This window comes from Filicampus tigris, chromosome 3 (genome assembly GCF_054856515.1).
Source record: "Filicampus tigris isolate MCC_2025a chromosome 3, RoL_Ftig_1.0, whole genome shotgun sequence".
Taxonomy (NCBI): Eukaryota; Metazoa; Chordata; class Actinopteri; order Syngnathiformes; family Syngnathidae; genus Filicampus; species Filicampus tigris.
The window spans coordinates 23,631,930-23,645,655 of NC_141219.1; the positions used below are offsets into that span (position 1 = coordinate 23,631,930).

Genomic DNA, 13,726 nt, shown 5'->3' on the forward strand with positions numbered 1-13,726 from the left:
AAATGTGGTCCAGCGTGTCGGGGCATTTATACAGTCAAGCAATTAGGTAGCACGTAGAAATAAATACAGTATTTGGGGGAAATTATGAGGCGAGGCTTTAATATCTCATTTCACGGAGACATCAATAACGATTACGTCACAGAATCGAATTATCGATCTGAGCCGTGGCTGAATTATCGCCATAAATGTTTCAAGGTGGATTAAATTAAAATAAAATATAAAGTCAATAGTTTACTCAAAACAACTTTGTAGATTCGATCCCCTGCTGCCAGCAGTTTCCCTCTGCCTGCGCGGAGCGAGCGCATTTTGGGCTCCGGATGACGTCAATGTCGGATATATGTGACCTGGCCGTTCAGACCACGAACGCATTGGAAAAGATCAGATACGTATCCGATCTAGGACCACATATGAAAGCGACCCAGGTCGCATTTGGAAAAATCGGAATTGAGCCGTTCAGACTGTCATAAAAAAAATCAGATACAGGTCGCATATGGGCAAAAAAATCCGTTCTGGGTCGCATTTGCCTGCGGTGTGAACCTAGCCCTTGTAGCGCTCCTGCTGGAGACTCCCTCATTCTTCTGGAGGACTTCAATGCTCACTTGGGCAATGACAGCGGGACCTCCGGATGAGGAGAGAGACGGATCAGGAGAAATGCCCACCCCGACCAGAACCCGAACAGTGTTCTATCATTGGACTTCAGTGCTCGTCACGCTTGTCCATAACAAAACATGTTCAGACATAAGGGTGTCCATACTGTACTTGCACTTGGCACTAGGACAGTCTTGGCACAGTTTGATGATGGACTTTGGAGTCAGGTCATCAGACTTTGGGCCGCATGTCTTGGACACTCTGGTGAAGAGCGAGACAGACGTGTCAACCCATCACCACCTGGTGGTGTGTTGGCTCCGATGGTGGGGAAAGATGTCGGTCCGACCTTGCACAGCCAAACGTAATGTGAGGGTTCTGACAGGCAAAGCTGAGCATCGTCTAGCCGTCTATAACTGTTCTATTTCTGTTCGACCCACGTGGTCGCACTCCGTCCCCCGTCGGCGACAGCCAATCGGCGTCGAGAATGTAAATTTCACGTCACACGCAGGCACCGCGCAAACAGACACGCTGCCAAATAAAGAAAAATATATAAACTAAAAACAGACATACACACGCACAGCGTGATGGACGGTGGAATGGGAAAAAATGGGGCACATGTCATTGCATCTGTGGGACCGAAAGGTATACAACACTGTTTATTTTTTTATTTGTTTGTGACGTGTTACCAGTAAAGTTGGTTGGCTGACTCGGCCCGACCGGTGAAATATAGACGGGAACTCATAGACGGACTAACAGCATAGACGAATGCCCACTCTGCTGACAGGACTCATTTGTCAGAGTCCACCATCCGGCATCTCAGGAGGGTGAAGCCGTGCACCATTAACATGGTTTTTCCTGGCTCAGATTGAGGCAGAGGTGGTACCATCCTGACCATGCGCCACGACACATATGTATTCTGGAAATTCAACTGATTTGCTTTCTTTTACAGGGAGCATACTAATTCCAATAAGAATGACTATTATGTGTGTGTTGTGCTGGTGTTGCTGGGTTTTTTTGTTTTGTTTTTGTTTTGTGGGGTTGCCATTACATTCAACAAAAACTGTTAAAACGTCCTGTGTTGAACTTCAGATTTTTATGATGCTCTGATTTTTTTCCCCTCCCATTTTGAACGTGAACTTGGTAGGCAACACTACTCGACGTTTTTTTTCCCCTTCGATCTCATTTGCTGGTACCTCGCTTGCCGAATATAATCTGTTCCATCGCCGCGCTCGGACAAGCCCTTGATACGACGCGCAACAGTTTGCCCACATTCGGAAGTGCTGACGTGGCGGCCGACCAGGAAGTAAAAAGTGAGGCTTTTCATACTGATTTACAAAACGTATATTTCATTGTTACAAAACAAAGATCATGTCTTTGCTCATTAAAAAAAAAAAGAAAGTCAAGAGGAGACGAGATGTATCTTTTAGTGTTACAGTAAATGCACTTTATTTATCCAGGCTTCCTCCATTGTCCTCATGCCGTGACTTGTAAAATAAATCCACCAAAATAGAAGTAAATCGCTTGCCAACCCCTCTGCGATTGGAAACGCATTTTGACGTCACGATGACAAAAAAAGTGTCAATCCTAGGGGATTTGCCGTCATGGTGGACGTCAGAGTACGCGCAGCGCCGCCCAGCAACTCTCCATTCTGTGTTGCCGCCCCTCACCACAAAAACAATGAATGTCGTTGACAACGGCGTGCTGCAAGTTCACAGTGAAAAGGGCTTTAAGAGCCTTAAAATGGAAGTCAAACCAAACATATTTTTTTCAAGCATATGTTCCCAGCAGGCCCACTAGTTGAAACACGGCATTCTGATTCATTTTGCCTTTGTGGAATATAAATTAAGCAGCAAAATGCACTCGTTTTTAGCCATCTCTTTTGCCTTCTGTCGACTGAAAATGACATCACAACTGCTGACAACGACCAATCAAGGCTGACCTGTTTTCTGAATCTGAGCCGTGATTAGTCGTTGTGAACAGTTGTGATGTCATTTTTAGTCGACAGAAGACAAAATGGCCGACCCCGGAAATGGCTAAAAATTAATGGATTAACACTTATTCCACAAACGTAAAAATAATCAGAATGCCGTGTTTCAACTAGTAGGCTTGCATAGAACATATTCTTGAAAAAAAGATGTTCGAGTTGACTTCCCTTTAAAGGAGGTAGACAGCCAAGATGGCCCATTTTTCACTAACAAGCTCAGTATATATATATTTTTTGATCGGGAAACTAATTAGTTATTTTCTTTTCTATTTTCCATTTTCTATTCATTTTGGAGAAATTAGGAAATAAGTGACGACTTGAAAAATGCCTCCTTTTAATGAGGAATATTGCCACGCCCCCCTCGCTCTCTCCACGTTTCGGTCGGAACAAACTCTCCATTGGAAATCATTGTACTTTCATTGCTTAGAACGTCCAAAAACGGTGATCAATTGGCACCAAAATTCATGTGGACTTCCCTACCTATGACCACTTCAACATATCAAAAGGATTAACCTCTCCGTTGCTGATTTATATCAGAATGAGGAAATGTGGAAGTGAGCAGAGCTACATAGATGTATGCTCGGAAGAATGCACACTGCTTCCTTGTTGATCATGGTTAGTATGGACGGGGCACAAAGCAACAGTCAATATATTTACAGAGACTGAAGTGGGAATGAGTAGACGTACATTTCATCCACATTTATTTGGATGAGGATTGGCACCATTTCAGTGCGGATGTCATTTTTACATGCAAACCTATTATATAAGTGCCAATGTTCATCTCATCCAAGTGGCCCTTTAAAGTTGTATTGACCTTACAGAAATACAAGAAAATTGGCAGATTCTGGTAATTACTTACGCTAATTTAATTTATGCAAGTCTGGCATTAACCTTACATTGGGTGGTGATATGATAAAGACACACATTTGTTGCAGACAACATGACTCCAAATGTCTTTTTTTTTTACCCGAACGTTTGATGATCAATAAAATACTTTACATTAGGTTGTTTTTATTTGAGATTTGATACTGACTCCAACCAAGTTTAGCAAAGGGTGCCTTTGACAAACAGTAAGTGATGCATAGACACTCAAAAGCAAAATGATCTCATGATATAAAACAATGACTTCTGATACATTATTTAACATATTTTATGAACTGTATAATATTCAGTAGTATGGACAAAAGTGAATTGTCATCATGGAAGTGTGAGCATGCAGAGAATTTGTACATATAAATATCTGCAGCCACATCACACTGCTTGTTCTCAGAATTTAGTAATGCATTGTTCAGATTATAATTCAAACACATTTTGACACAGAATGATTAATTTTCAATAGATACATTATTCAAATAATCCCCAAAATGTACTAACATTTCTTGTTTAAGTATAGCAACTTTCATGAATGAAATCTTAGTAAATTCTTGAGAACTTGCTCAATTCACGTGACACAGTGCAACCTGACTACATACATCTAATCAATATACTGTACAGTAGTTTGTTAAAAATTGCCACTGTCCCCAAAACTGCACAAAATCACACCAATTTAAAAGGCAAATTGTGACAGTTGTTAACTGCCCATTTTCAAGAAAGGGCAACACCCAAATACAATAAAAATGAATACATTACTTATAATACATTGTTTAAGACATCAAGAGTAAATGCACCGTTTATTTTGTGCTTAAAACCATAAAATACAATGACAAATATATTATGTTTGCGAGTTGCATGGAATTTGCTATTTGTCATGAATTATTAAGGAGAACAAATACACACTTTAATTACTGTACCACGGGGGAAAAAATAATCTTGTGTCTTGATTTCCTGGGAAAATGCGGGGAAAAAAACAAAACAGAAGACCACAGACAATTGAATAGAAGCTGACAAAAAACAGGTTTGGATGTGGGCACACTATTTGATGTACAAATACTTACAGGAGAGGACAGCAACTCTCCCTACAACTGCATAAATACAGTTCAAGCTCAGAATCAAGGAATAAAATCAGGCTGCAATCACCTCTTAATTATTCTATTGTTTTAAAAAAAGAAAAAAAAGTGAGGTAATCTTGTTTTTGTGTCCTATCTTGATCATCACCAGCATAGGAGTGTGTGTCCCATAAAAAAAAAAACAGAAGTTACGACAGACCTTGTGAATCAGTGCAGGCCACGGTCCCCGTGACGGGTCGTTGCTACCAGTGTCTAGAGTCCACCAGCTCTGGCCGCAAACTCAGTTTTTTGAGGCTCTCGTAGCCCACCACCATGACGATGGCGGTGGGGGTAGATGAAATGATGCGGGCCGAAAGCCCTTTGGTCATTCCCCAGAAGCCCTCCTCCTTGATCAGCTGCCTGAAGGTCTCGGTGATTGAACTGCGACCTTCAACCTGAACACAACACAAAAGCACTCAGCTAAATTTACAATCACTAATTAACAATGTATTAATTGGACCCATTCAGACACGCGCAGCTATGTTTTGTATCCGTCTTGACCTGGGAACTTACCTGCACTCGGGCTCTTATGACATCCATTGGGTTAGTGACGGTGGAGGCGGTGGCCGCTGCGAGTGGACCGGCCATGGCCTGCAGGACCAGATGAGGGCAGTCGGAGGGGGCCAGATTTGACAGCTGCTCTGTAGCACACACATGGGAGGAAGATCATCCCCTTTCGTGCAGCACTAAACATACAGGACTCACAAAAAAAGTTGGGGATATTTGGCCTTCGGGTGAAAATTCAGGATGAACATGAAATGCACTGTGACCCTTGCAGGTGAACTCAAGATGACTAATAAATCCCAAGGGAATTTCTTCTATGCCATTCCTTGATTCTTTCAGTAGCAAAGTGACTGCTATCTTTGTGGAATTTTCTAAAACGTGGAACGAGCACTTCAAATGCCTCGAAAATCCTTCATTACAAATTAATTCACACAAAAAAAAACCTAATGACTGCAGAAATACAAACGAGCTATTCTACTGCCCAAACTGCTCTTCTCACCAATACAATCAAGAGATGGCTTTATACTATATCGATCATGTGATCAGAAATCGGGCCTGATCACGTCATTTTCAGATGATTGAAATTTGGGGGAAAAAAGATTAGCTTTTAAAGAAATGTGTATGCATTTAGTTTCATGGTCTACAAAGCACTGAAATAATCCAGAGGTACACAGATATTGCCCCCCAAAATATATTTACCTGTATACAACATACGTTTTATACTAAGCAACATTGCAACACAGCTGGAAAAAGCGGAGGTAAAAACAGGTAAAAATGTTCTGGTCGTTGTCATGGCAAGCTAACGTGAAGCTAGCGTCATGCAACTATGACACTGCAACTATGTGTGCAGTATGGAAATATTATAATGTGGAAAGTGGAGACGGCAACTTGAAATGTCTGCTAATTGAGCATTTCGTGTAACGGAAACTGTAAACCAGGCGTGCCCAAGTCCGGTCCTCAAGAGACCTTATCCAGCCTGTTTTAGGTGTAGCCCTATTCCAACACACCTGATTCAAATCATCAGGATTGTTATGCTTAGTAATGAGCTGATCATTTGAATCAGGTGTGTTGGAATAGGGATCCACCTAAAACAGGCTGGATAGGCACTCTTGAGAAGGACCGGACATGGGCACACCTGTGGTAAACTAATTGAATATGCCACATGAAAAACTGATGTTGAAATATTCACATGACCACTCATTTTAACAACTGTGTATTACTGATAAATGGGATTAAATGTTGAGCGGAGGTTTGTCAGGAACATAAAAGTAATCAAGAATAGGAAATTTACTAGATGCACAAGTGCATGTAGGTAAAAAAATGCACTCGGGCTGCACGATTATGAAAAAAATATTAATCCCAATTATTTTGGTAGTAATTGAAATCACGATTATTCAAACGATCATTTATTTTTTTGGTACAAAACAAGAAAATGTTTTAACATAAAAAATATAAAGACAATTTATTTGAAACACTTTTTTTTTTTTTTTTTTTAAGTTCCACATGTATGATTTCCTTTTGTAAACAGTGCGTTGGATATAAATGCATATTAATTGTTTTTTACGATGATGCCAATTTTGTAATCGTGGAGTATAATAATCGTAATTGTAATTGAATTTTAATTAATTGCACAGCCCTAACTTGCACTCAAGTCTCGAACTACCTGATTCATGGCTCAAACACCCCTTGTGAATTTTGCAGTTCAGCTAATTGTTAAGAGAGCGGCAATTTGTGCAAATAGTACTGAAAATTTGAACAGAAACATTTGCGTCAAAAGTTTAGAGGTCAAACTAAGTTCATCTGTGAAGGTTATTCTGTCATTCACTTGAGGTTGTGAAATTTCATCCCAACGCCAAATATGTCTAACGTTCTGTGGCTCATGTATTCTTGAACGTGTGAATTTAGGCTTACCTGCATAAAAATGATAAAAAGGCCACCAGACTGCACTGTTTGGGATGTAGGTGAGTAAAGAAGCAAGGGCTCCCCTGTAGAAACCCCGCAAACCATCAGCAGCAAATATTTGGGCCACTATGCTCCTGGTTTGGCCGAACACTCGTTTGGGTTTGCCGCTCTCCGAGTGGGTGTTAGGGCGAAAGCGGCTCAGGTGCTCCCCTTGGCCCTGCATCATCAGCTGCTGTGACACCACATCTATGGGGACAGTGATGCTCTGAGCCACCATGGAAGCCAGGCCGCCAGCCACCACCGACTTGACCGTGTTGTCATCGCTATACTTGGAGACATACTTCCTCACCAGCTCATAGGTGGTTATGTACGCCTGGCCAGAGATGAGGGTGAAGGTGTTGACCATGAAGCCGCGGTACAGGCCCCGAACGCCCTCTGCCCGCAGGATCTTTACAAAGGCATCGAAGGTGCCGCCATAAAGCGATTTGCCGCGCTGCACCTGCAGCCGAGTCCGAATGAGGGTGGCAGGGTAGACTGTGGCCCTGATGCTCATAGTGATGAACACGCCAAATGAGTAGAACTTCTTTTTGTCCAAGTCCTCCCACTCAATGATCTGGATGTTCCTCTTTTGCTGCATGGTGCCGGCTGTAGGAGCATCGTCATTGGAATGACTCATGTCTGACATCTAGTGGAAGAGCATTTCAAGCAGCTGATGATCTTCCACCGCACAGTGGTTTGCGATTAGCCGGCGAACCGGTCCAGCGTGTACCCCCGTTTCTCACCCAAAGTCAGCTGAGGCAGGCTGCAGCTCACACGCAACCCTAATGAAGTCAAGAAAATACATTTCATACATTAGCTAAGTCAGGGACTATAGTGTGGATTTTATGCTGATCAATATTGGCTGATGTTTGAATAGCTTCGTACATAGCAATGACAAAAAACGGGCATGTTACATTTCAGCTAACCATGAAAATTAAGCATAATAATACGGTCAGAAAAAGTCAACGCAGCCTGTGATTATTTTTTACAGCATATATTCGCGATAATGTGGTTGTTCGGCCTGCAGCTTTGTTGTTATAGCCCCTGAGGCAGAACCGTTATTAAGAACACTTAATCTAGTATGACGCCCGAACGAGGCTTAACATGTTCTAAAATTCGAAATACAATTCCAAATACAGGACTGAACTACAGCAGTTACATTATATTAGCATCACGGTTAGCATGGCCGTCAGAATTTCCGTTAAAAACACGTACTCTGCGAACAGGTGTTTACGTTAAATCCATGTCCTGAACGACTTGAAACACCACGTCAACGTCCGATTTAAATGTGCTAATGGGAGTCACGTCATCGAACAGTTGAAAAGATAAAAGCTTGCCAAAGTTGGCTTGGCGACCTCCGATCTCGTCTCAACTTCCAGCTTCCATTCCAAATACCGTGCTGGCGTGCTCATGTCACAACCAATCAGGACACGCGTCCTTGTTTCTCTTCTTTTCTTCACTCTCAACTAGTGCGCCGGTAAACACCATATCGCCATCTAGAGTGACTCGTACTTCCGTTGTTCATTTTATAATCAGAAAAATACAGACTTGTACACGTTGAACGTCTGATTCTACACAGGAATTCAATAAAATGGTTTGTGCAATTTAATTTCAGAATCCATTTTCGACTTTTGTTAATTATGTGTTATTATACTGTTAACTGTATTAGAACAAGCTATTTACATGTAAAACAATATCAAACATGAAAGCTGTAGTAACAGGAGCATCAATCTGTGTATATTTTAGAATAGCAAATATTAAAATGCTGGATGGCTTTCACTTGGGCCACAGATTTCTGACGGGGCTGTCAAGCCACACCCACTAAAAAGTCGGTATGGAGAGGAGGCTCGGCCTCGGTTCAAAAGGAACCGTCAAATCAAATCCGTTTACTTGCTGTGACGTGTTCTGACGTGTTTCATGAGCAACGTCACTTCGGCGCGGATATCCATCCTAACATTCAAAATGGCGCGTGTGAGAATCGGTAGTTTGCTTCATTCAGTATTCACCTCTGTTTTAAATTACCGGAAACACATAGAGTCATTAAAAACCGGCGCAATTGACGGCACTAGAAGCATTTATTTCAAAAGAAGATGTTTGTATATATTATCAATCAATTATTTCCACAAACTATTCCATGGCTGCACATTTAAGCAAAGTAGTCACTGATGACTTTTTTTTTACTATATCATAAGGTGGTCCTCGACGATCCTGACATTTCTTACGGCACGCAATGACGTTGTTGTTACAGCAGTTTTTGTGTTAATTCATAGTAATAGCATAAAACAAGTAATCATCATTTCACTTTAGCGTTGGTTGGCTCTTTATAGACTACGACGCGTTCCGACTTACGTACAAATTCGTTCCTGGCGCTGTCGCTCTCTGTATGTACTGCATATTAAAATCGTGTGGTGTTGTCCTCCCACAGACAGGTGGCGCTGTTGTGGGCCACGGTTTCAGTGAAGCGTCACTCTCACGCCGGTGCTGGATGCGAGGAAGAGCTAAACAGAAAGTACAAGAATTATCAACGTTGGATAATACAACAACTTGCACTTTTCCATCTAAGGTACTATAAACAATACGTTGTCAGGAACACTGATAACTTTTTTTTTTGACTACGTGCTTTGAGTTAGAAATGCTTGACTCGTGTTCGTAATCTTTTATTATGAAGTAGCATGCTAGGTAGCTTAGCTTCGATATTGCAGATTCATTCTGTTGAGTTAGCTAGCTGTCACGCCGAGACACAGTAGTTCATCATTGCTCCATACAATGTGTGTGTAATGCGTGTTAAAATATATTATTAGTGAAGTCCTTTACTTAGGTATAGAACAAAGGTGGCGCAATTAAAACCACAGGCATTAGAATGCTCGAGCTATGTGCATAAACGTGTGTAAATGTTTAATCACTTTCTTCTGCCTCTGACCTCTCCTACCTAACTTTTCAATTGTTTTCGACAGGGTTGTTACTTTGTCGCCGAAAAATGGTAACTTACATCATTATGTATTCATTAGATGTTCTTTTGTACGTTTGGCGACTAATTTGTGTTCCTGTGTGATGTTTAGTCTCGCAGATATGATTCCAGGACAACCATATTTTCTCCTGAAGGCAAGTGTATTTTTCTTTGTGTTTGCTAATAATACTGTAGTTGGTATTTGGTGCATTGTGGTGGATAGCACGTCTGTTAATAGTTATAGTTGATGTTTTCTCTCTTGGCATTCTGCACAGCCGTGATGTTGAGTCTGTAAGAGTTCTTTTCTCCAACTAAATCTGCACTTTCTAGGCCGCCTTTATCAGGTGGAATACGCAATGGAAGCAATCGGCCATGCCGGAACGTGCCTCGGGATTCTGGCAAACGATGGGGTGCTGCTAGCAGCAGAGAGACGCAACATCCACAAACTGCTGGACGAGGTCTTTTTCTCTGAGAAGATCTACAAGCTCAATGAGTGAGTGCATGAGCTGTCATTGTTTACCACCTTGTTGTAGGTTCAAGGATAAAGGATAATCATCATACATATTCCTGTGTGTGTGTATTTTTTTCCAGAGACATGGCTTGCAGTGTTGCAGGTATCACATCAGATGCTAATGTGCTGACAAATGAACTGCGGTTAATTGCACAGAGGTAAGGCTCAGAGAAGTCTTATGTTTCACCTTTGATTGTTACAAGTGTTCCATCGCTTAAGTCTGAAACATTGCTTTGAGTCAAGCATTTTTTTCCCTCTTCAGGTATTTATTGCAGTACCAGGAGCCAATCCCATGTGAGCAGTTGGTGACAGCACTGTGTGACATCAAGCAGGCCTACACTCAGTTTGGAGGTAGGAAGCTTGTGTGTACCTTTATGAATCTGAATGATTTTCATCAGGCCCAACTGTTATTACATTTGCAAATTACCAGAGCTCGGCATCTGACCCTTTTTTACCAGTTCGTCCTCTGCCCACGGCCTGGGTACCCTTCCGGCCTCGTGCCCCCGTCCTTATTCATAAAAATTATCGCCCCGACCCCGTCCGTCCTCGTCCTTTTAAAGCGCTTCCGTCCTTGCGTTCCGTCGGTCCACCCCACCCCGCTGCCGCCGCAAAAAAAAACCAAAAAAACTGTGCACTCATAAACATTATTTAAAGATCATTAGCTGGCTAATTTCCTTTGCACATCCGCTTACCAGCAGGGAGTATCGTGATTGGATTGAATTGTTTACAATTGTTTAACCAAGGTAGCATTTAGCTGCAACACAAGCCCGATGTGATGTGATGAAGATGATGATAATGCCAACTGGAGCAAACCAGGGGACATCAAGAGAATATTTTAGATTGAGTAGTAACGCAATACTATTGCGTTTTATTGCAAAACGTTTGTGTTTTAATTTAAGACGTAAACGCAAGGTTATCTTAAGAGGAAACAAAGAAGTCCACTTCCGGGTCGTTTAAATGTATACGCTGGTAGAGATTTTTACGGTCTAAAGATGGCCCACACAAGGACATACTTTGCAAGCAAAGCAATAAGGTAATAAATGTGAACAGTTAGTTACCAAAATTATCCCGGGTTATACACACAAGACAGGCTGGTGTTTTTGTCAGTGTGGTGAAATGGCTGACTCCCGTGGCATTATCCATGGTAACACGTGTTGAACTGCTAGAGGGCAGAATATGCCTGCACAATGTGACTACTGGTAAGCACGTGAAACGCGTTGTGCAGGCAATTAATGAAGGCGGCTCCATAGAAGAGAGCATGCAGTGACTGAATATTTATTTGCATTAGCTTTCGCACAACTGAAGCTATGTACTCATGCAGCAGCGAACTGTCAAGCGACTTGCTGACGTCTCTCGCCGGTGTGCTGGCTCTGACGCTGCTCACGCTACTCTGTCTCATCTTTTGTCGTACTAGTAGAACTCACGCTGTATCTCCTGTTGAAAAACCTCCTGCGCAGTTGGATAACAAGTGGCGCGTTTGAAGTGTTTGGAGTAATTTTTTTGTCGTTTGCCCATTTCCCCAAGTAGGCTCATATGAACTTTGGCTGCCTCGTGACCGGTCACACGCATGAGTGATCAGATTTTTTGATCGGCAATAAAAGGCTTTGATCGAATATGCTGATCACGTAATTTTTCACGAAAATCGGCCCATCATTATCGGTGCCCGATCGATCGGAGCATCCCTAAAAAAAAACATAAGACGGACCTTTATATAAGCCGCATGGTTCAAAATCTAGGAAAAAGGAGCGTTTTATAGTCCAGGAAATACAGTATATATTTCATTGATTGACATATTTCGATGACATCAGACAACGCATTCAAACAGCAGATAACAGTACTCCCAGGGAACAATGAATATTTTTACTTGCGCTGCATCTCTTCCAGTAGACCTCCGTGCTGCCCGACATGTTGTGGCACAACGTGGTAAACCATCCATTGCGTATGACAAAATGTTCATAGTCTTTATGTTTGTAAGTAGTATTGAAAACCTGCGATATAGCACGGGGTGTGAACGATGAGCCGCAACTTGGTAGTCGGGGGCGGGACACTACACTCAAATAGTAGAATTGTCTTTTGCAATCGATTCATTTTGTCTTTGTCATCTATGGCTTCCATTCACAGGCAAGAGGCCATTTGGTGTGTCTCTATTGTACATGGGCTGGGACAAACACTACGGCTTCCAGTTGTACCAAAGTGACCCCAGTGGCAACTACGGTGGCTGGAAGGCAACGTGCATCGGCAACAACAGCGCCGTAAGCTCTAAAGACTGCACATTTTCAACTGACATCTGTCTCAGAGCAGAAAAGTCCTTTTTGGCGACATTGCACACAACGCATTGTTAGGTTCCCTTCTGCATGCATTTGTTTTGTTTTTTTGTCTTGGACCTCACTCAGGCCGCAGTTTCCATGTTGAAGCAAGACTACAAAGAGGGAGAGATGACGCTGTCCTCGGCTTTGGCTCTGGCCATCAAAGTTCTCAACAAAACGATGGATGTCAGCAAGCTTTCTGCAGAGAAAGGTGAGCTCAAAACACCCACGCCCGGATTATACATCATACGAGGTTTCCAGCAGACAAAATGGTTTCATGTTTGTTGTCTTTTTTTCAGTGGAGATTGCCACCCTGACACGGGAGGACGGCAAAACCAAGATCAAGGTGTTGAAACAGAAAGAGGTGGAAGAGCTCATCAAGAGACACGAGGCTGAGGAGGCTAAGGCTGAGAAAGACAAAAAGGAGAAGGAGCAGAAAGAAAAGGATAAATGAGCAAAATGACATTTCTTCATGTCAGATAACCTTGTATTGTTTTGTCTTTTACATTAAAAGTTTGGAAATGGTTACATTGTGGTCATGACTTTATGTATCCTTTATCGCATGTGTCAAACTGGTCCTCGGGGGCTGCTTGCTATTCTGCATGTTTTAGATGTTTCCCTCCTCCAACACACCTGATTCAAATGCTCAAGATTGTTATCAGGCTCCAGCAGAGCTTGTTGATGCGCTGATCATTCCGAGATAGCGGCCCTCGAGAACCGGAGTTTGCCGTCTGTGCTTTACTTAATAAATGTGGGGGGAAATAGTTGTTCAGCTAAAGGACAATGTTACTAGTAATTACCATGTTGTTCAAAGCAACAGAGATACATGTTACCTGGAAGTCGTCTTTTTTTCCTCAACATTTCCTCGTGCTAAACACATTGCATTGACTGGATGTAATAAAATAGATGAGCAGTTAATAGTTTTTCAACTACACGTGAGGTGCAAAAGATGTTAAAACT

The 13,726-nt window shown here is 42.1% G+C and overlaps 2 protein-coding genes across 7 annotated transcripts; one reads left to right on the top strand and one right to left on the bottom strand.

Moving 5' to 3' along the window:
- Positions 1-3,563: 3,563 nt before the first annotated feature.
- slc25a44b (solute carrier family 25 member 44b) lies at positions 3,564-8,483 on the bottom strand. 6 transcript variants are annotated; one of them, XM_086026819.1, is made up of 5 exons: positions 8,340-8,483; positions 7,746-7,784; positions 6,973-7,648; positions 5,071-5,198; positions 3,564-4,952 (listed from the first exon to the last, which is right to left on the bottom strand). In XM_086026819.1, the coding sequence occupies exons 3-5, from the start codon at positions 7,646-7,648 to the stop codon at positions 4,761-4,763; spliced, it is 996 nt and encodes a 331-aa protein (XP_085882945.1). In that variant the 5' UTR covers positions 7,746-7,784; positions 8,340-8,483; the 3' UTR covers positions 3,564-4,760. The 6 variants fall into 6 exon arrangements, with proteins under 6 accessions (XP_085882945.1, XP_085882943.1, XP_085882946.1 ...); XM_086026817.1 differs by having other exon boundaries at positions 8,218-8,465; XM_086026820.1 differs by having other exon boundaries at positions 8,358-8,394.
- A 944-nt stretch (positions 8,484-9,427) lies between these two features.
- On the top strand, positions 9,428-13,294 carry psma4 (proteasome 20S subunit alpha 4). The gene is made up of 9 exons (XM_086026680.1): positions 9,428-9,565; positions 9,957-9,982; positions 10,062-10,104; positions 10,280-10,442; positions 10,541-10,618; positions 10,723-10,811; positions 12,582-12,712; positions 12,854-12,977; positions 13,066-13,294. Exons 2-9 carry the CDS (start codon positions 9,980-9,982, stop codon positions 13,218-13,220), a joined length of 786 nt encoding a protein of 261 aa, XP_085882806.1. The 5' UTR covers positions 9,428-9,565; positions 9,957-9,979; the 3' UTR covers positions 13,221-13,294.
- Positions 13,295-13,726: the final 432 nt, after the last annotated feature.

Coding starts and splice junctions, on each gene's coding strand:
- slc25a44b (XM_086026819.1), bottom strand. CDS start 7,648: ATGTCAGACATGAGTCATTCCAATGACGATGCTCCTACAGCCGGCACC. Junction 5,199..6,972: donor TTTTTATCATTTTTATGCAG/GTAAGCCTAAAT, acceptor TGTGTGCTACAG/AGCAGCTGTCAAATCTGGCC. Junction 4,953..5,070: donor TCATAAGAGCCCGAGTGCAG/GTAAGTTCCCAG, acceptor TGTTGTGTTCAG/GTTGAAGGTCGCAGTTCAAT.
- psma4 (XM_086026680.1), top strand. Junction 10,105..10,279: donor AACCATATTTTCTCCTGAAG/GCAAGTGTATTT, acceptor TGCACTTTCTAG/GCCGCCTTTATCAGGTGGAA. Junction 10,812..12,581: donor GGCCTACACTCAGTTTGGAG/GTAGGAAGCTTG, acceptor TTCCATTCACAG/GCAAGAGGCCATTTGGTGTG.